The sequence below is a fragment of the Rhinolophus ferrumequinum genome, chromosome 16 (genome assembly GCF_004115265.2).
Source record: "Rhinolophus ferrumequinum isolate MPI-CBG mRhiFer1 chromosome 16, mRhiFer1_v1.p, whole genome shotgun sequence".
NCBI lineage: Eukaryota > Metazoa > Chordata > Mammalia > Chiroptera > Rhinolophidae > Rhinolophus > Rhinolophus ferrumequinum.
In genome coordinates this window covers 62932168-62955155 of record NC_046299.1, presented here as the reverse complement: position 1 = coordinate 62955155, position 22988 = coordinate 62932168, and the positions used below count along the sequence as shown (strand labels likewise).

At 43.1% G+C, this 22988-nt stretch overlaps 1 protein-coding gene and 1 non-coding gene across 2 annotated transcripts in view; both read left to right on the top strand.

The window, feature by feature from the left end:
* Positions 1 to 1391: 1391 nt before the first annotated feature.
* Positions 1392 to 1465, top strand: TRNAI-GAU (transfer RNA isoleucine (anticodon GAU)). The gene has a single exon. It is a non-coding gene; the product is annotated as a tRNA-Ile (tRNA).
* Positions 1466 to 15306: 13841 nt separating this feature from the next.
* FRMPD2 (FERM and PDZ domain containing 2) overlaps positions 15307 to 22988 on the top strand; it is a 154919-nt gene continuing 147237 nt past the window's right edge. The window contains exon 1 of the mRNA XM_033130830.1: positions 15307 to 15438. Within this exon, the coding sequence (XP_032986721.1) occupies positions 15414 to 15438 (25 nt within the window). The 5' untranslated portion in view covers positions 15307 to 15413. The remainder of the gene's footprint in view (positions 15439 to 22988) is intronic.

Here is a 22988-nt window from a genome sequence, read left to right as displayed (position 1 = left end):
ACTGTGGTCCCAGACCAGCAATGTCAGCATCACCTGGGAGCTTGCTGGAAATGCAGATTCTCAGAGTCATTTCAGACATCTGAATTAGAAGACTTGGGGTGGTGAGGGAGAGCACTCTGCATTTTAAGGAGCCCTGGAACTGTGGGTTCAGTTCCAAATCACTGCAATACAGTGATTTGTAATATTTTTGCTGGCGGAGGGTCTTAACCGCAGTTTATAAAAAACACAATACCTGTGAATCGCAATAAAGTGAAGTGCAATAAAAGGAGGTATGCCTGTATTTCTAATGAGCACTCAAGTTTGAGAGCCACTGCTCTAGGATGTGCCTCTCAAGTTGACCTGCTCGTTCAAATTAACTTGGGAATTCAACTCCCACAGCTGGACTCCACTTCTGGAGATCCTTCTTCAGTGGTCTGCGGTGGAACCCAGGATTCTGTAGCTTTTCCAAAACCCCTCAGGTGATTTTGATGTGCAGCCAAGATTGAGAGCCAGTGCCTTAAGAAATTCAGCATATTTTCTGTTCTTTAAAATCTCAGAGCAAACAGGACAGGACAACCTGCCCCTCACTATCTTTTGTGTTCAGGTTCTCTCTTAGGCCTTATTTTCATTGTTGGCTCTTTTATTCTAATGTTCTGCATTCACTTCTCACAGCTTAAGTATGTCTTTTCTCCATCCACACTCAGATATTAAAGATATTCAATATTTATCCACTGGAGAAAAAGACTAAAGGAATTGAGTGGGAAGGAAAGAATAAGTTGCTGAAGTTCTATAACTGATAAAAAAAACTCTTGTTGTTGTTTTAAATAAATATAGATTAGGAAGAAGGCTTTCTGTCAGACCTTTTAGCATAGACTCTCTGCACCATTTACAATTTCGAGCCTAGAATTTCTCCCAGCCCAGTGGAATTTTGCCATTTGCAATTCCTATACTGCAGAAGGTCTGTCCAGGCCCCGTGGTGGAGAGAAGACAGCACCCCATTCCTGGTCTCTCTCCCTTGGCAGCTTTAGGGATTATCCATCTCCATCTGCACCTCCACCTCCCTCTCCATCTCCACCTCTAGGGCTTCATCCTTCACCCTTCAGATATAAAACGAACTCATGCTAGACTGGCTGGAACTCTACAAATAACTCTTTGGCAGGGAAACCCCTGTAAATTCCCAACCTCTGCCAAAGTCCTCCCCCAATCCTCTCAGGAACACCCTCAACTTCCTTGCCCTCCATCTTTACATTCTACATGCCCAGGGACACCCAGCTCCCAGATACATCCATCCAAGTGCCTCTATTTCTCTACCTGGGTTGACAGGGGTTATAGAAAAATGTCCACAATTATGTTGTTTTGAATCCATGGCTTTCAATCTCAGTTGAGGACTACTTAAGAATCTTTGAAGGGGTGGCCAGTTAGCTCAGTTGGTTAGAGCATGGTGCTGATAACACCAAGGTTGCCGGTTCGATCCCCGCATGGGCCACTGTGGGCCCTCCTTAAAATAAACAAACAAAAAAAACAACTCACCATTTATTTACTCGCTGCTCTTAAACATCTTCCTTTGGATCTATAAGCTGTAGAATTATTTGGAGCTGGGAGAAATCGAGTACCTTGGCTAGTCTCCTCAGGGGTATTCTATTTCCGTGTAGTATTTTTTTTTCTTTTATGGTTAAGATCTCTGACGCTGAGCTCAGCTCTCGATATCTGGTTTTCTCTCTGGCTTGCCTCTTTGAGTCCTGTCCAGTCTCCCTCCCAGGGCTGCAGACCTCTGAAACAATGGTGAGATTCTGCTTTCCTGGTCCTGATGCCCCAACCTGCTGTGAGAGCACAGTGAGCCAAGTGTGTGAATTGGATGTCAGTTTGTGCGGTCCCACCTTCTCTTAATATGTGGGTGTGTGCCCCCACAAGGGGATCCCAATTGAATGGGTCCCATTTCCACATGTCATATCCTTTCTTGACAGACCTTGCTTGATTGCTTGGTGATAAAGAGGACCACATGCCATGGCCCTGCCTTTGAGAAAATGATATTTGGGACATCCTTATTGTTCCTGCTGATTCAAAGGGAAATTCTGCTCTCTGCTCTGCATTGGCTGACAGTTACCAACCACTCTGGCTTTCCAAGGAAATAGAATACTGCAAGGGGAGCAGCGGGGGTGTAGGCTGGAGTATGCTTTTGAGACTCTACCCAGTTTTCATGGCTTAGCACCCTGAAAAATTAATTTCTCCCCTGTTTACCTGGATTGCTTACCCCTCAAGCATCAGTTGGAGTGTGGAGTGCCTCTGGTTTAGGAAGGAATGCTGACTTTGTTCCCGTGTAATTAATTGTCTTTCATTTAAGAGGGCCACACCTTAAAGGGTTATGGCACTTCTCTCTGCCTTTTCCCAAATATGGAAACGCTATTCTCCTCTGCCCTCTTCTCAGCCCTAGAACAAGCCCTGAGCTGACCAAGCTGGTGCAGCTATGTCAACCTTCATCTGAGAATTAATCCTGCTGAGTTTTGGCAAGACGGGCAATGAAACTTTACCCTCAGAAGCAAAGCTGTCCTTGTCTGGGAATCTGCTTCAGGAATAGGATAAAGGAGCTGCTGAAAATCTGCTTTCTAGTAGCAAGGTCATCTTTCAGGACCATCAGAGGACCTCAGTTCACCTCTGGAGTCAGGGACATGGGACAAATCCTGCCTTGGCAAGGCAACAGCAAGGAAACACCTTTGTTAGCAGACAACGACTTTTCACTCTTAGGAATGCCAGAATCTCCTTCCTGTTAGCCAACAACACCACAAGGAAGCTTTTTCAATGTAGCTGAGAATGGGGAGAGCTTTTGGGCCCAGTCTACACCTGTTGCACCAGTACAATTTGTAATAGTGCTTCCTGCACTATCAAGAGTATCTGGGTTTGAATGACTGAATTCAACAGTGGTGGTAGTAAGAGAAGCAGCAGTGTTGGTAAGTGTGGCCATGGCCCAGGAGAGAGAGGGGTTCTGCATGAGGGCAGCTCTGGGACCCCTGTGGGAGGCGCCTTGCCATCTGCCTCCAGAGCCCATCCGGGGGCACATGCACACAGAGGAACTCTCTGGCCTAAACTCAAGCACAGAACCTGCCCACACTCAGGTAGTAATTTTCTTACCTACAAAATTTTACGTTTATTACAAAATGAAGATGCAACATAGAAATTGCAATAAAGTATATTAGGGAATTATAAGAGTTATTCAAAGTGTATAGAACATCTGATGTTGAAAAATGATACCATAGGACAAAACAAATTGAAAGGCTCAGAAATAGAAATTAAGAATGAAGATTGTCGAATTCAACAACAACAAAAAATCACTATTTTCATATGAAGCCTCAAATGAACAAATTATTAATAAGGAACACAATTTCAAAATTAATTGTTCATTGTAATTGAAGATATAGCAATACAGCAATAATGCATAAGTAGGTGTTTTGAATTGTACACAGATCATGAAACCAATTTCAGTTTCTTGTTCAACTTGCACAAGTTACAGGAAATGTCAGAGCAAATATTAAAATGCCGCTGCATTAATTTATGTTTAAAATTACAAGACTTAGATAAAACTGAAATGTATGAAGAGTTAAATCTTTTTAGAAAAATTGTTCCTTAAGAATTATCACTTCTAGATGTAATACTAAAATTTGTATTTTGAAATAATTTATCAGAAATTTATCCTGATGTTATTACAGCCTATAAATACTCAGCAGAAAGATCTTTTCAAAATTTAAAATTATCAAAAGCTATCTGTGATGTTGTACTTGCCAAGAACAACTGATGTCATTTCCAAGGGTATCAATTGAAAATTGATTTTTTTTAGAAATTGTTAAAACTATAAATTTTGATGACCTAACAAATGAATTTGCAGAAAAGTGAGCCAATATTATGATCATTCAGGACAACACATCAATAAAGTATTACATTCTGTTATATAAAATTATAACACCAAATATAATATAAAATTATAACACCAAATATAATATAAAATTATAACACCAAAATGCATTATTTTTGCAATTTGTAGGTTTATGCTGTTACTCATGAATCATTATCACCCCTATTATTTTTTATAAGTAATAAAATATTTTAAAGCAAAACCTTTATTTTAGTACCTTTATACATTGTTTTCCTGCTTTTTGAACAAGAAGCCTTCTGTTTTGACACTGTGTTGAAGGAACCAATAAGTTGTGTACGTGATGTGCTGGTGACAGGTACTAACGTTTTGAGAGAAGCGGCCACACGTCAGGCTGGCACATTCAGAACCTCACGGCATCCTCACTTGGCTTTATGAGAAGTGGTGTTAAGACTCCTGTTCAGATGAGGAAATCAGTTTAGAGAGGTTAAGTTACTTGCCCAAGGTCACCCAGCTCCTCAGTGGCTGAGTCTGGACTTGAAACTCAGGTATTGCTCTACATGCTACCTCCCGAAGAATATGTTGTTTTTCTCTTTAATTTCTAAGAAATGGTCACCTTAGTTAGACAGAGTTGCTCACTAAGCAGCCTTCAAGTTCACCCTGACAAAGAACTGTGGCAATTTCAAGATTGAGGAGGTTGGGTGTAGTTCCAGTGATGCCAGCTGGTGTCACCATTCCTGGCCAGATGCAACGTGCTGGGTTTGCATTGTTGGACGTGGGACTGACTGCTCTATTATTGTTCTTAGAAAGCCTTTCTTTTCAACAACTTGACAAGGGCGAAGAAAAACATCCCAGACAATGCACACCACTCCTTCTTTCATTGTGGCTTCCTCCCCAGGTTTGGATGAACCCTTTAATCCAGCAGAAGAAGTCATATTGACGTAGCACTCATGACCCAAGAGAATATAAAGAATTCCTAGATTTCTAAAAGAAATGCTTTATTTTAAAAGATTTTTTTTTTTTTTTTTTTACAGGGAATGGACTACGGAGGTAGATACAGAGGGGAGTGTTGCAGACCTCTCTAGCACTAAACTGTTTAAACACACATCTCATTTACCATTCTTCTTTGCACTCTATAAAGTGAACCTGCCAGAGTTGATTTCAGTAAATGTTTGAGTAAATGATAATGATTAACTTGTATTCATGTCTGCTCATTTCTCACAGTCATTCCACTTTAACAGAAAGGTAAGTAACTCATCCAAATCCCTGTGGCCATTGAGTGGTGGGATAGACGAATGAATGAGTGACTGCACAATGCACATAAGCTTGACTTTTGTCACATTCTTTCAGGCCAGGCCTCAGTCTGTGACTGGAAAACTCAGACAGAATGGAAGTCACAGCAGGAGCGGATGGAAGACCTAGAGAGGCAGAATTTCTCTTCCTCTGATGGGTGGACTATTGAAAGCCTGGGAAGGAGTGATGGATGGGGTGTGTACCTCTGTGTAGGGGAAGTGGTAATACACCAGCTTTTCGTCTAATGACCAAGAGCAGCACTTTTAGTATGGAATGAGTGTGAGCCAAAGCCTCAAGTGCCAATTATGGATTAAAGCCGTCTCATTCATCAAGGAAAATACTTGGGCACGAAACTGGGAAGGTAGTGTGCCTGGCCCCTTATTACTAAGCAAATCCAGGGTTCTGCTCCCTGTGATGTGGAAGCAGCAATGACAAAGAGTCTGTCTTGGCAAAGCTCGCCTTCTCAGTGCAGAGAAACCATCAAAGAATGGGCCCTTTTCCTGAATTTTGCACTTCTTTTCTTAGTTGGGCACTCAAGACATCATTTGTCTCTCCCTAGCACCTCGCCAGCAATGAGAATATGTTGCCACGAGTAGAAAGGGCACAGGCGCTCGATGTCCTCGAGCTTCACCTTGGTGGCCTTGACCTGTATCTATCTCTATCTGTTCTACATCCTGAGGGCCGTCGTTTGCCCCTTTTCTGTCTGCACAGCTGGTTTCAGTGGATTCTGGCCCCAACTCACTGCTGCTTTGTCTCTGAGCTCCAGACTGGTTTTCTTTTCCATCTGGGCCACAGCGTACCATGGAGCTCATTGCACCTGAAGGGAGAGCCACCCAAGTCGACACAGGCAGGGCATAGGTGTTTGTATCCACAGTGTCTGACCCCGAAGAGAGTGGTTCTGCTTGGGCAGTGAGGACTCACCCTCCGTCTCCTCCCCATGACCGCCAGGGTTAGACCATGCACCTAACAGGTAAGATTGGCAGAAGTTGAAGCTGCAGCCCTGAGGCTGGTAAGGAAAATGAAAGTCCTCCTCCCAGCCCAGACATCTCTGGCTGGTCTGCCAGTGTCAGTTGGCTCTGTGCCCCTCCCTCAGGCTCCTGCCCTCCCTGCCCTTCCTGGTCACATACGGATCCAGTTCAGCCTAGCCCTGCCCTGCTCAGCACCGCCTGGCCCTGGAATATCCTCTTTCTTGATATTTAGTAGGATCCTCCTTCCTTTACGCGCAAGGCCTCCTCTCTACTCAGTCTTCAAAAACCACCCAGGTGCCATCTACTCCAGAAATGAAAACTGGGTGTCTGGTCTTTAAAAACCCTGCCCTCCTCACCAATAGGAAATGCAATATCAGGCACTGAGCCAGCCCTTGGCATTTGCCCTGCCTTGTCGCCGCCACCCTCTCCCTCACCGGGCCTCCCTCTGGCCTTCCTGGTTCTCTGGCCCTCTGCACAGCCCTGCCTGCTGCCCATCATCTTCATTATTCCTTCCAAATTAATAACCATCTCAGTGTTCCCAGTGCTCACGCCAAATTGTTTCCATTTGACACCTACAGATGACTTTGAATGCTACTTTCTTGAAAAGATTGAGGACACTTGACAGGAGATTTTTCAAATTCTCCCCATTGGCCTCAAAATTTCTATGCCCTTTCGCCCATCCTTTCTCCCTCGTTCCCACCTCAAATAAAGAACTAGTAATACCTCTCTTTTCCAAGGATTTTCCTTGCGTTGGTTCTTCTGGTGGAAGGAACACAGATTTTGAAGTCTATTTTGGGTTCACATCTTAACTCTGACATCTGTTATAGCTACATGTTCTTGGGCAAATTATTTGACTTCTCTGCACCTCAGTTTCCTAATCTGTAAAATGGGGATTATATGCTCCACTTCACAGTGTGTGTGCATATGGAATCATATACTGTGTGTAAAAAGCTTTGACACACCACAGGCTCTCATTAAAGCAAGTGTTCCTCGTCCTGCTCTCATCAGCAATCATTTCCTTGCTTTGAAATGCAATATCTGGCAATTTTGGAACTTCTCCCTATGTCCTTCTCAGACAACATACATTTTTTTCTTTCTTGCTTAACGCTCCAGGGAAAATATTCAATGTGACTGTAAGTTTGGGTCCACACTGAAGAGAACTCTGTCATCTATAATCTGCTACTTCCAAGGTCCTTGAGGTCATGGCCACTTTTGCACCCATTCCTGTTGGGGTATACACATCCCATTCACTCACATTCCATTGGTTAGAACTCTGTCACATGGCTCCATCACCTGCAAAGGAGGCTAGGAAGTGTAGTCTGGATGTATGTCCATGAGATAAGGGAGAACAGATTTTGGTTGATGGCTAGGGGGAAATTCTGCAACATAGACCATGGACTCTAAGCTGGATAATGAGGCAAGGAAGCATGGGGGTGGGTGATGAACACTGAAAAAAAAGTTGTAGAATTCATGGATGGAAGGTCTTCGTGGACACAAAAATTTATCAGAGTGGGGGCACTTGAAGTAATAAGCTGGAAAAATAGTGGTTGGTGGGTTGTCTGAGCCTAAGACATTTGAAATGTAAATTTTGGAGGTTACTCAGTTACTTGCAATGACAAGGGTTAAGATGTGAACACGGGAGTGGATGGCTGAGGTGTGGTGAGGTGGTCAAAGACATGCTGAGGCAGGAGAGACCACCCCAGAGCTGCCCCAGTCAACGAACAGAGGCGGGCCCTCCCTAGCTTTTGTAGGGCCCAGGGCAAGAACTCAAATGGAGGCCCACATACATTAGGTCTAAATATTTAAGTTACAGATTGAACCACCAGCTTTAAATACATATCTGTCCTCTTACCTTGACAGATGTACCTTCATAAACTCCATAAGACTAAATTTTAAATGAAAATTCTTTCTCTGGCTTTTATGAAAAGAGCTGTCCTGGACTTCTAGTCCCAGGCTGTGGGCCACTCCTCTTCTAGCTCTGCCCCATAGGGTGAGGGGCTCAGCCTTTACATCCAAGCTCCAGTCACACCCACACCGGGAGACATCCTGTCACCGGGAGACAGACTTGTGCAGGCCCTGGAAGCAGGCTCAGTGAGGTCTTGGCAGGGTATCTGGAACAAAGCCCAGTAGAGGGACACAGGGGCTGGGTCAGCATAAACCCTTGGCCCATGGACTTCTCACCCACTGGAGGGAGGTACCTTCAGAGGAGGGTGGGGTGAGCTTTCTTGCCAGGGTCTGAGTGGGGGACTTCTTAGGAGTCTGTAGAAGATGGCAGAAGGGATAGCAGGCCATCTTGTCATGTGTTTCAAAGGGTTCAGGTTTTGGAGGGAGGATGTCAGAGAAATGGTTAGAGGAGTGAGGAGGATGCTTCCTGTGGAGCAGGAGCCTGTGGAGGCAGCCAGGTGAGCCGAAGCTGCAAGAGATAGAGTTGGGTAGTGGTTTGGCGATGGACAGAGCTGCACATCCTTCTCATAACCACCATCTCACACAAGATGCAGAACTTGTCCATCATCACAAACACCTCCCTCGTGCTACCCATTTATAATCATCCCCTCCCCCTACCATCCCTTACCTCCAGAAACCACTAATCTGTTTTCTATTTCTATAATTTTGCCATTTCACTAAAGTTATATAAATAGTCATACTGTATGTGACCCTGTGAAATTGGCTTTTCAATCAGCATAATGCCCTTAAGATCCACCCAAGTGTTGCACGTACCAATTGTTCATTCATTTTTATTGCTGAATAGGATTCCATGGTGTGAATATACCATAATTTGTTTAACCATTCACTTACTGTAGGACATTTTTGTTGTTAACAATTGACTGTTGTAAATAAAGCTGACAAACAATCATGCACAAGTTTTTGTGTGCACAGAAGTTTTCATTTCTCTGGGATAAATGCCCAGGGGTTCAATTCCTGGCAAAAATATGTTCAGAATTTTTTTTCTTTTAAACATTATTTATTTATATATCACCATAGAAGATGATTATGTTACATATTTTTACATTAAATATTGTTTTATATTAATTTCAAGTGTACAGCATAGTGGTTAGACATTTACATAATTTAAGAGGGGATCCCCTGGATGAGTCTAGTACACACGTAGCACTATACGTATGTATTACCATATCATTGACTATATTCCCTATCTGTACTTTACATACCCAGGATTATTTTGTACTATCAATTTGTACTTCTTAATGCTTTCACCTTTTTCACTGTGTCTCCCAAGTCTCCTCCTATCTATCACCCCAAAAAATGTAGAACCCATCTGACATCATACATAAGTTATTACAATATTATTGAACTATATTCTTTATGCTATACCCTACATCCCCATAACTACGTTGTAACAAACAATTTGTACTTCTTAATCTCTTTCCCCTTTTCACTCACATCCCAAACCCCCTCTCATCTGGCAACCATTGAAATGTTTTCCATATCTACGAGTTTGTTTCTGTTTCATTTGTTTAGTTTGTTCTTTAGATTCCACATATAAGCAAAATCACTCTGTATCTGTCTTTCTCTGTCTGACATACTCCACTCAGCACAATACTCTCCAGGTCCATTCATGCTGCTGCAAATGGCAAGAACATATTCCCTTCCATGGCCGAGCAATATTCCATTGTATAGATGTACCACCTTCTCTTTATCCATTCTTCCATTGACAGACACCAGGCCACCTCCACATGTTGGTCATTGTAAACAGTGCTGTAATGAACATATGGATGCACATGTCCCCTCGAAGTAGTGTTTTGGGTTTCTTTGAATAAATACCAAGAAGTGGGATTACTGGGTCCTCTTTTGTCTCTTGTTATAGCCTTTGTTTTAAAGCCTATTTTGTCTGGTATAAATATTGCTACCCCAACTGTTTTTGTTTTTCTCATTACATTTTCATGAAATATTTTTTTCCATCCCTTTACTTTCCGTCTGTGTGTGTCTTTCAGTCTGAAGTGAGTCTCTTGTAGTCAGCATATGTAAGGGTCTTGTCTTCTTATTCATTCAACCACCGTATGTCTTTTGATTAGAGCATTTAATCCATTTACATCGAAAGTAATTGTTGATAGATATGTATCTTTTGCAATTTTATTATTTACAATTTTGACTTTTTATTTTATTTTTTCCCATTTTAAAGAAGTCCCTCTATCATTCCTTGTAATACTGGTTTGGTGGCGATGAACTCCTTTAGCTTTTTCTTGTCTGGGAGGCTCTTTATCTGTTCTCTGATTTTTAAATGATAGCTTTGCTGGGTAGAGTAATCTTGGTTATAGGTCCTTGCTTTTCATCACGTTGAATCTTTTGTGCCAATCCCTTTTGGCCTGGAAAGTTTCTGTTGAAAGATCAGCTGATAACCTTATGAGAGTTCCCTTATAAGTTACTAGTTGCCTTTCTCTTGCTGCTTTTAGGGTTCTCTCTTTGTCTTTCACCTTTGCCATTCTAATTATAATGCGTCTAGGTATGGGCCTGTTTAAGTTCATCATGTTTGGGACTCTGCACTTCGTGGACTTGTATTTCTATATCCTTCGCTAGATCAGGAAATATTTCAGTCATTTCTTCAAATAGATTCTCAATCCCTTGCTTTCTCTCTTCTCTTTCTTGTACCCCTATGATGTGAGTATTGTTATGCTTGATGTTGTCCACGAGGTCTCTTAAACTATCCTCATTTTTTTAAATTCTTTTTTCTTTTGCTGTTCCAATTGGCTTTTTTTCTGCTACCTTGTCTTCCAAATTGCTGATTCGATCCTCTGCTTTACCTAGTCTCCTAGTAATTTCTTCTAGTGCATTCTTCATTTCAGTTATTGTATTCTTCTTTTCTGACTGGTTCTTTATTATGGTTTCTATGTTCTTGTTTTATGCTTGCTCTCTCTTTGTTGAAGTTCACACTGAGATCCTTGAGCATTCTTATAACCAGTGTTTTGAATTCTGCATCTGGTAGGTTGCTTGCTTCCATTTTGTTTAGTTCTTTTTCTGGAGTTTTCTCCTGTTCTTTCATTTGAGATGTGTTTCTCTATTTCCTCATTTTGGCTGCCTCTCTGTGTTGGTTTCTATGTATTAGATAGATCTTCTATGTCTCCCAGTTTTGACCAAATGGTCTTATGTAGTTGGTGCCCTGTGGGGCTCAAGAACAGTCTCCCTGGTCACCTGTTCTGGGTGCTCCAGGAATGTCTTGTGTGGGTTGTTTGTAACATCCTGTTATAGTTGAGCCTTGATTACTATTGGCACATCAGTGGGTGGATTGACCCTGAGACTAATTGGCTGTGAAGTTTGTCCATGTCCATAGCTTACCAGCTGCTGTGCCGGGGCCTTACTCCACCGAGTGGGATTTTCCCCAACAAGTTCTGGTGGTGTTGAGACCACCCTTTGGGTGTTTCACTTGTGGAGCTAATTGGGTGGTTCTATGCTGTGGTCTGAAGCCAACCTCCAAGTATGTTGTTTCTGGGGCTTCTTGGGAGGGCCTCTGGTTCTGGCCCAGGTCACCTACTGCCTGTGACTGGCCAGGGTTTACCTGGTAGGAGCTACACAATGATCTGCAGTTGTTCACTGCCTGTGTTAACCCTGGAGGCATGTGGGAGAAGCTATGCTGCAAACTGAGGAGGTCTGTCACCAGTACAGGACCTGAGGTAGCTCCACAAAAAACCAGGACATCCTGAGGTCTGCTGCTGCCTGCCAGCTTCCCTATGGTTCCGCCACTGATAAAGCCTTTAGTGGTATGCAAGTGGGTGAGGCAGGGTCTCAGGAAGTCATTAGAGTGGGAAGTGTTGTAGTTACCAGGTTAATATAGATTATGGTTAGGTGCCCGTGGTGAGCCTGTCGCTACTCAACAAGTCTCAGAGCACACTGAGGCCAGTCACCACCCACATGGAGTCTGTGGACTCTGACAGTTTTCCAAGAAAGAGTGCAATGCAGGCAGGGCTGGCTGTTTGCAGGAAAGAGCCTCAGGCATTGGGGTAGTTGGGTGGGGTATGGTCCTAGTGAGTCAGGGCTGAGCAGCAGAGCTCTCCAGGCCAATCAGATTCAGATTTGGCCAGATGGGGGTGGACTCAACACAACAAAGATGGCGCCTGCCTGCCTGCTGCATGGGAGAAGGACCCCACACAGTGAAAATGCCGACTGTCTTCCAGCCCTTGCCTGCAAGCCACACACCTGATTTATCTCCCTCCGTATGCCTCCTATACACCCCGAGTCACCATCCCTCTGCCAGAGCCGAGGGTGAGTGCCTGTGTGCGAGGGAATCTTTGTGCGGGCCCTTTAAGAGGATGGCTGGGTTTCCCGCCCCTTCCACCCCACCCAGATGGTCGGAATCCCCACTGTTTTTCACAGCCAGATGTTATGGGGGGGTCCTCTTCCTGGCACCAGTACTCTGGGCTGAGAAGTCTGCTGTGGCACTGGGCTCCCTCACTCTACCCTGGGGGAAACTCTGCAGCTGAGATCTCTCCTGATTCTCAACCACCACACGGAGATTTTGGGCTAGTCTGTTTTGAGTCTCTGCCCCCCTACCATTCTAGATGTTGCTTCTACTTTATTTCCTTAGTTATAAAACTTCTGTTCAGCTAGACTTCAGATGGTCCTCTAGGTTGATTTTTCTATAATTTAGTTGTAATTTTAATGTTTTCACAGAAGGAAGCAGGCACAGTGTTTATCTATTCCATCATCTTGGATCTCCTATATTTAGTTTCTTAAGAAGCTGTTGAACTGTTTTCAGTTTGACATGATAGCTGTGCCATTTTTACATTCTCACCAGCAGTGTATGAAGGGTCCTAGATTCTGTTTAGAATAATAAAACTGTATTATTTTAGATTTTATAAATTTGTAATTTATGACAATTTAAACATTGGACATATCTTGATAGAAAGCATAAAATAAAGGGCATAACTGGGAAATGGTTTTAGTGTTGAATTTTACTTGATTATATATCCTATGTTCAAGAATTTTATATAACTATGAATAAACATGGTTCTTGAAAGGGAAACAATTGATATTTTAAAATATGCAAATTCAAAAATTTCAATAGTTAATGAGGATTTTCCATGCTTTAGTTTGAATGAATGAAATATTAGCAGAGGTAACTATGGATTACCGCTGAGCGCTAATATTTGTAACAAAAAAGGTGAGGGCAGTAGTGACTTTAAGCAGACCAGCACGTGCCTGGGTGTCAGTGACGTAGGCGTTGCTCTCTGTTTTTCCTTTTTTAAAATTAAAGCAAACTGGCATATATTATGGAAAGTTATGCAAATTTTGTTGCTCTCTGTTGTACAATGAACCAGCCACATAACTGAAGGAGTTCACTTTCTCCCTCGGGACTCAGTTTCTTCAATTGTACATGGTTAGTCTGAACAAATTACTGAATAAAAATTGTGTGGGCATTGCTAAAATGCAGCTGTCTGTGGCTCTCCTTCAGAGATTCCAGTTCAGCAGGTCTGGGATGGTGATGGGAAATCTACATTTCATCAAGTTATAATTTAAATCTGTGACAAATTGGGAGAAAGAGCACAAGATGCTTGCAATTATTGTAAAATGCTTTATTAGCTACTATGGAATGCAAGTAGCTATAAGCACGAAAAAGATAAATTTTGTAAAATATTATATAAGGTTTACTAGTTTTTTAAGAAAGCAATATAACACAAGGGTACATGGAGTAAAAATCCCCCAAATGGACAATAATTTCTCTGATTAATTAATAACAAACAACTCTTTCCCCAAAACAACAATTATTAAGTTTCTAGTGATTTCTTTTAGATAAAGTATATTACAATATATAATACATATATAATATAATATAAACATATATAAAGAATATTATATATATATGTTTATATATCTATTTACACTTAGAGGAATCATACAGGGTGATTCCACACCTTTTGTTTTTAAAAGCTTTTCTTGGCGGTTGCTGGATGCCAAGCAAACAGGTTTACCTTCCGCCTTTGCATAGCTGTGTAGTCGGTTTTCCGCCGTGTGTGAACTGCAATTTATTTATCTGTCCACTCTCAATGGACACTTGGGTGCCTTTCAGGTTCCACCATTACAAGAAATTACCGCAATGAGCATCTGTTTTTACATGCATGGCTGAACTTTTGTAAGGACGTTCATGGGGTCAGTTCCTCACAGGTGGGTTTGCAAATGACATGTACATTTATAGTTTTAATGAATATTACCAAATGACCCTGAGAGGTTGCACTAATCTGCATTCCCACTAGTGGTATATGGGACTGCTCATTCTGTGTTTCATCACACATCGTTATTCTGTTTTTCAGTCAATATCTGAAGTAAATGTATATTTTGGTTTTTAAAAAATCCCTCTCCATTTTAAAACTGCTGATGATTTAAAGGGCTCCAAAGATTTATTTTTTTTCACTCCTATCTCTACAGAGCTATGATCCAATTCTTGCTGTTGTCCCTCTCCTCTGGCTCCTTTCTGAACCCAAGTCCCAGAGTGTGAGAATTCCTTTCTCCTTTCTTCACATACTCCTTTAAAAACAACAACAACAACAACAAAATCACAAAAAAAACCCACCCTGTTTTATTGAGGTATTATTGACATACAAAGAGTTATACATATCACTGTATACAACTTATTTAGTTTGGAGATAAGTATACACCTGTGAAACTATCACAATTTATACCATAAACATATCTGTCATGTCCAAAAGTTTTCTCCTGTCATTATTAGTATATTATTATCATCTGTGTGTGTGTGTGTGTGTGTGTGTGTGTGTGTGTGTGTGATGATCACAACCGCATTCCTCTTGCCTCCCCACTGGAAGCTCCGGGTCATTATTTCTCAATGTGATCTTGCAGGGTTCTCTGTCTGTCTGGTGCAGGTCCAAAGTGTGACTCCATTCAAAAGCACGGAGGACGGTTAAGTTAATGAAACTAGGGCTGGGCTCTTGCCAGCCCCGTGGTTCCTCACAAACCCCTTTCTTTTGATTGGACAAGGAGATAAAGTGACATCAGTGTAAAAGCCAGTACTGAGCTGCAATCCCATTGTCTTCCGTGGCCCCTAATCCAGTTGAGCTCTTACAGGCTGTCTCACAATCACCGGATTTGAGTACGCAGACTGCTGAGGTGGCTCTGCCTGCTAATAGGCCAGAGACTGCACAGGGCTGGGGGCAGGCGAGCAGCGGCACGGAAGGAAAGGGCCCTTGTTGACTCACTCTATGGGCAGCCAAGTGCTTAGTAACAAACAGTAAACAAAGGCAGCCGCACTGGTGACAGTGGCAGCTCAGCAGAGAGACAAGCAGGAGATCCTGCTCACTGTTGGAACGTTGTCCTGATGAAGGCCTAGATCAAATTGTGGAGACTTTGGGATGCAGCCTCTGACACAGGACACAGGTACAGTTTGACACCATTCACTTTTCTTCTATCAATCTGGATGAAGGGACAGGAGATCCCATCGGCTGGGTTTGGGTACTGGGGAAAAGGATCACACAGCTGGGCTAGGCCCTGTGTTATTTGGAGGACTATTTGTCCCAGGCTACTGGGAAGGCCTGATTCAGACGGTGTATTTGTTTTTTAAGCAGTAACAACATGGAGTTTAGGGTCAGACCAACCCTTGTTTCAACCACTGTTTTGCTATTTAGCATCTATTCAAATTCAAGCAAATATTGTAACTTTCCTGAGACTCATTTTTCTCACCTGGAAAATAGGGATGACAGCACCCACATTGCAGCGTTGTTGAGGATATGTGGGGTGACACATGTAAGGCACTTAGCACATGCTTAGAGCATACGAGTAGCCCAATATATGATAGCTGTCACTACTTTTTCAGGAGTGAGTGTTGTGGTTATTGTTTAAAGAAAGTCAGTGGTTTAAGGTAAAAAGTCTCAGGCCATGTCTAGTTGACGTCCAGAAAACAATGGAAAAAGAAAGAAAATGTTAATAATTCACCTACTTTTATATATATGCTTAGAGGCAAGAAAGAACTCAGTTGAGTTTTTCAACAGTTTAAACAACTTTTTCTAAAAGCAACAATTGAATTCAGAGATGAAATGTGTATATATCGCCTGCCAAATCCTGTGATTGGTTATAGGCTACAGCTGAAACCAATTAATTAGTTAGTTTGTCAATTCAACAAGCACTTAGTATCTACTGGGTGTCAAGGCAGGTGTTTGGTGCTGGGGACACCTCTCTCTGCTCAGAGCATCTTGCAGGTGAGTGGGGGAGCCAAAAAGTACTACCTGCATAACAACTCCATGATGGTAGCAAGAGCTGAAATGGTGCAGGCTCCTGGAAGGGGTGATGTTTGAGTATGGTTTGAATGCTAGGTGGGAAGTAGCAGGAGGTGGAAGGGGGGAGATGGGGAGAGGCTGAGAAAAGCACATACAAAGGCCCAGTGGCATAAAAGAGTAAAGCATATTCTGGGAATGACAGGCAGTTGGGCTTCATTTCAGTGAAGTGTGAGTGTTGGTATCTGATAAGAAAGGATGCTACAGTGTTGAAAGGGCAGGGCAAGGGAAGCCTTCTATGGCTTTCATTTCATTCCGACGTTGCTGGGGAGCCATTTAATGAGGGGGATACCATGATTGCAGTGAAATATTAAAAAGATTGTTTTGGTAGTAATAGGGGTATGAGATTGGAGCGGGGAAGCCTGGAATAATGAGATTGACTAGCGTCAGGAAACAGCAATGGTGATGTAGAGAGACTCAGAGCAGGTGCTGCCAGCACTGTGAAAAACCCCAAACATGCACATCTATACATCTATAAGTTCATTAAAATTTTATGACTATTACATTTACAAGTAATAAAATCTACAATATTCTTTATTGCAAATTCCATTTAGCCAGTTGATTTGCATGGAATTTGGCTGCACTCTTGTATCCTTAGTCAGCCTATGTCTGCATTTGAGCAAGGAGTGTAGTTCCAACATGAATGTTGGCTGATACTTTATATTGACAAGAAGAAAGGTAAGCAATGAAGGTGAATGTACTAACTTCACTCATCTGTCAATGCTGTGAGTGACTTATTTGCTGAACTGAATAGTTTTTGAATTCTGGAAGAATATTTTCTGAGGTTTTGTTCTATTCACAATGTAACAGCGACAGACATGACACACTTTCAGGTTTAATTCACATTATTAATGTTTTTTCCACCACTTTCTTCAGTCAAGACAATCCACAGAACAACAAACCAAGCCCTGATTTGTAGCTTTTGCCAATTTCTGTGGTGTAAATACTGCCACGATGGTCAATTCCAAGCTCTCGATGTGATATCCCTGAACATAAAGTTGGAATGATATGCACCAGCCTATCATTGTACATCATTTCTCCCATATACGTGCAATGGATTTAAATAATCTTGAAAGCATAGACACTAGTAAAGTGTAGTAAAATTATTAGGCAATGGTGAGTTTCGGGGCATACTGTTTATATAGTTTATTAAGTTGGAAGTTTCTGTAACTTCATTTTTGCCGTGGCTGTGTTTAACAACCAGCTTGCAAGATTCCTGGAGATGTAATAATTGGTCCTCACGGGTCAGAAGCAGTCTTCTTCAGCACATCACAGGACCCAAGGGAGTCCATGGGGATGGGAATGTAATTAGCGGGGATGGGAGAAGGGAACACAAAGAAAGGAATTAAGAGGAATACTAACTTTTCACAAATATCGGAGGTGCCAAAAAAAGTATACACATTGTAAGCAATATTATCTTAAAATGTGTATACATTTTTTTGGCACCCTCTGTATATCACTCACCAAAATAGGAAATGCAGGAGTGGATTCCAAGGTGCAAGTCATTGTTGGACTCTTTGAAAAGACCAACATGGAGTGAGGACTATTCATTTAAATTCAGAATAGAGACAGGCGAGTGCTGTTTGCAAGCTTGAAGAGAAGTTACGAGACTTCTTCAGATGCCTGCAGACTCGCTGCTCACTCTGGTCAGCCAGACCCTGTGGGGTAGAGGCGGGGTCCTATTTGTTGAATTCCCAGCATTTAAACCCCCAAGCCTGGCACATCAGTGCTCAATGGAATTTACTTTGGCTAAGTTGTTATGCATCAATCCTTTGATTTTTAAAGTAATGTTTACTTTGCCCTTCTACAAAACGAATGTAATGATACTCTCTACGAAGTGTGTTTTGAGCCTGAAGGAATATCTGGAAAGCGATGTAAACATTTCTGGAGAGACTCTTGGGTGCCGCCCCTTGCCCAGGTTTCCTCTCTCCATCAGTCCTGATCACTGGACTTGAGGCTCTGGTGGGAGGAACGGGCCTGCTCAGAGGGGCCTGCTGAACCTGGGAAGAGCTCTGGGCAGGCCGGGGAAGTGTGGGCCAGGCATACAGCCTATATGAGAGCGCCAAGAAAAACAGCCCTCCAGGCTCTCAGTCTCACGTGGAAAGGTGCTGACTCGGGTAGTAAATGGCCATCAACTATGATTGGATGGCCATCAGCTGTGGCTAGTTGGCCATCAGCTGTAACCAGTGAGCCATTGGCCACTAATATAACTGCCGTGGCTACGCTAGCAGCAAATGGGGGGCTGGCCAGAAGATGGTGGCTGAGCTAGCAAGTGCGGATTGCAGTCAGCAAGTGGGGTTGGTTGGTTGGCAGAGAAGTGGATGGCAGGTTGCGGATCGTGTGGCTCTTGCTTCCTGTGTCTCCAACCCAGCCGCCATCGAGAATATAGTGATACGACTCCCCTATTTATGGCTCCATGGGTGTTCCTTTTTGGCCTCGCCATGTCCTGCGTTCTTATGTGAGGAGCGGGACCAGCGATCCCGCATGACACCCTGCACGACAGCCCTGTTGACCGTTTCTCCCCTCTCAGTACCCCAAGTCTCTGGCCGGGGTACTTGCCCCTCCCCCCACAATACCCCCTTTTGTATGTCCCTTCCACTCACAGCTTCTATGTACAGGCCACACAAGCCCAGACGTTGGGCAGCTGATCTTGGTTTTACTACCTCTGCTTGTCCTCTGGGAAGTCCTCCGTGAGATTCTCCCCTCTGAGCTAAGACAGTGGCTACCCAAGTTCCCTGCAACATTGACCAGCCTTAGTTAGGGGTCTCCTTGGTTACCTGACACAGCAATTCTCTCTCCAAATTCTGACTGGCTGCAGCCATTGCCTGCCTGCAACTGGTTCTTCCAAACAAGCTGACAGGACCTAGGGTGGTGCCATCTTAACTTGTACAGAGGAACCATCAGGTGATCTTGTTAAAATGCAGATTCTGACTCAGGAGGCTGGGAAGGGCCTGAGTATGCATTTCTAACAGCTCCCAGGTGATGCCAGAGTGGCTAGTGTGAGGGACCACACTTTCAGTAATAAGGACTGGGGTGCACAGGCCAGGCCAAGGCCACCTGCAGCCCCACTGGTGAAGCCACTTCTGCTCTCAAGCCTAATTTTGCAGGTGTGTCTCTGAGCCATCCCCTGCCCTCACCGTATAATCAACATTAATGACATGAAAAGCTAGCATTTATTGAGAAGCTACCGTGTGTCACACATAAAACTCATGTTTACAGATGAGTAAAGAGAAAAAATAAGTTATCCAAGGTGAACAAGGGTCAATCCATCTCTGACCTCAAAAACTGACTTCTCAGCCACTATGCTTTGCTATTCCTATTTCCTTCTGAGTTTTACTGGCCCCGAGGCCAATGTTTTTAGCTGTTTTCCTCCCAGACTTCTCCTCCCTGAGACTGTTTGGCTAAGTCCCCTTCCCCAGGCTTGGTCTTCATGTTATTCTTGGTTACTGGCAGCTCGATTGCTAACTGCCTTTTTTTCCCTTGCTTTGGCTGTAGACCTCCTCTGCCCTATAATTCTTTTAGCTAAAAACTGTTGTAATAGCCCAATGTTGTCTAAACAGATTTGGTTGTGAACAAAAGCAGGAAGGAGATCACAGAACACTGGAAAGGACCAGATCATGGTGAGCTGGTGCCAGTCAAGAGGTAGATTTTGAGACTTAACTGTCAGAACTTACTCTTCTATAGATTAAAGAGGTGTAGAAAAGCATCTGGCTTTGTAGGAAATGCATTGCGCATTTAAACAAAGTGTCATTAAAATATTTAATTGTTCCATGTGTCAGTGTCATTTCTGCCTGATGCTGGTCCACAGAGTACAGACAGCTCCCCATGGACTCATTGATTGGGTAGCTGGGTCATTCAGCCTGTGGGGAAGAGGAAGAAGTCGTTCCAGGTGGGAACGTCTCCACACAGCCCCTGGGAAGGACAGGAGGTGAGAGGGCTGCATCTGAAGCATGGAGAAACATCTTGCTTTCAAGGAAAGTGTCTGAAGATCAGTCTGGAGGGGTGGAGGGGTGGACTGGAGGTCCCATAAGCTGTCAGCCTTGTTCAGGAGTTTGGAACCTGAAATGATCCTGTGGAGAATAGAAAGCCAATGAAGGTTTTAACGCGGAGGGAGTAACATGGTCAGATTTGTGTTTTAGGAAGACGTCTCTGCAGGATGGAGGATGGATTGGGACAATGGTAAGGCTGAGTGCAAGGAAACCATTTGGGAGAATAAAGTGGTCATTCAGGTTGGGAATGCTGCTAGCTTAGACCAGGCCAGTGGCTGTGGGGCTGGGCAGAAATGGATGAAGAGAGATTTTGGAGATGGCGAAGAAAAGGATGGAGAGTGAAGGGCAGGAGACGAGAAAGACCCGAAGGCTTGTCTGGAGCAGCTGGGTAGGTGGTAGTGCCATTTATTGGGACAGGGAGGTGGAGGGAAGATGATTTCAGTCTTGAGCATTCATTCGAGTTGTTTTAATAGGCAGCTGGGAACAGCAAGCAGGAGCTCAAGAGAGAACAAGGAGCTGGAGACATGACTGGAGGTGGTAGGCTGACAGTTGGTAACTTTAGAGTGGGTAGAGTGACTCAAGGAGAGAGGCCAGGGCAGAAAGAATCCAGAAGACCACCAACATTTGGCATTTCATTTTTTCACTGTTACAAATAATGCCACGGCAAATCTCTCTGAGATTTGCCAATTAAATTGTTAATTAACTCGTGTCAATTAAATTGTTAGCATAAATTCCCAAAAGATGAATAACTTGATAGGAAGGATGGACATCCCTTGGCTCCTAATAAGTGTTGCCAAATTGCTTTATAAATCAATGTTTCAAATTGGCTGCACTCGGAGTAAGTTCTCTGAGAGGAAGTTTCATTGCAACCTCACAAGCACTGAGTGTGTTTAGCATTGAAGTCAACTTGATGGATGAAAAATGGGCCTCCTGGTTGTTTCCATTTGCATCTCTTTGATTACATGTAGGGGTGGACAGTTTTCCATATGCTTTAATAATCAGTTGCAGTTTTCTTTTATGATTTTTCTTAATCTGACTTTCCGCTTATCTACTGGTGTTGGGAGCGACAGATACTTCTCTCTCTCTCGACAGAAATAGTGACTTCCAGCTTGACCTTTATATACCAGCTTGTTCTATTGTACTTCGTAGATAGTGGGAAGCACCCTTGAAACTCAGGAACCTAGAGGGGAATCTGGTGACGGAAGCCCAGGCAAGGAGCTCGAGACTAGTTTTCTCCTACAGCCACTTGGAATGTCATGTGAGGAAATGCTTTCATTTCTCCACCCCTCAGCTGTTCTCACACGTTTCTTTTCTGTGTTGAAGTGAAGGCCCTTTGGTCAGTTAAGCTTGATACAGACAGGTAAGGACTGTCTCTTTTCTAACCATTATTTTTAATGATCTGCTTTGGATGGATATATTTGGCTGAATGATACTACTTCGCCTCTAGAGGACAATTTTAAACAAAGTGTTCTTTTTGTGGAGTTTGTGATAGGGTGAGCCACTTCTCAACCTGTGTTAGATTGGGAACCCATTAAAGGCCCTGCCCTGACTGCATGAGTCCCCTCATCCAGAGATTAATCTCCCAGAAGTCACTGCGGGATGAGAGGGGGTGAAGCTCTCTGTGCAGAAGGGTCCTTCTAAACCTGTCTGGTCCTGGACCCCTCAGAAGGCGACAGAGCCCTTCTTGCTAACTGACATTCATGGATCATTTCCCCTAACACACTCACCTGTCTCCGTTTCACATTTTCTCTCTCCCACTGGGTGACGCAGCCAGTGAAAGGAATGCATGCTTTATCTTTGGTTGTCAGACAGAAATGGTTGAGTTTAGATGCAAGGCCCTACATATTTAATTTATCAGACCAAAATGAATATCTGGAGGAAACAGGACCAGAAACCTGGCTTGTTAATGCCCACTCCAGGAACTTTTAAGTATGAATATTTATTTTACCCACATTTTATTTTTATAGACTTTCTTTTTAGAGCATTCAGCATAATGCTTTTGAGATCCGTACAAGCTGTTACAAGGATCAATAGTTGGCTTTCCATTGCTGAGTAGGTATTCCATAGTATAGATATACCACAATTTGTATAACCATTCACCAGGTAAAGGGCATTTTGGTTGTTAACAGTTTATTATGAGTCAAACACAAACATTTGTGTTCAGGTTTTTGTGTGGATATAAGTTTTCATTTCTCTGGGATTCATGACCCGGAGTGTAAATCCTGGATCACATGTGTAGTAAGAGTATGTTTATTGTTTACAGAGTGGTTGTACCGTTGACATTCCCACCAGCAATGACTGACAGATCCAATTTCTTTGCATCCTCACCAGCATTTGGTATCATTACTTGCCCCCCGTTATAATAGGTGAGCAGTGATATCTCATTCCTTCCTCTTATGCCTGGTAATGTTGAACATCTCTTCATATACTTATTTGCCATGTGTATACGCATATCTACTTCAGTGAAATGTCTCTTCATGTCTTTTGCCCATTAAAAATTTTAAAACAATAAAAATTTTTTAGGGCAGTTTTAGGTTCTTAGCAAAACTGAGTGGTAGGTACAGATACTCCCTACCCCCCCTCAGGCACCGCCTCCCCCATTATCAAGACCCCCACCCGAGCGGTGTGTTTGTTACAACTGATGAACATGGTGATCATCCCATGCACA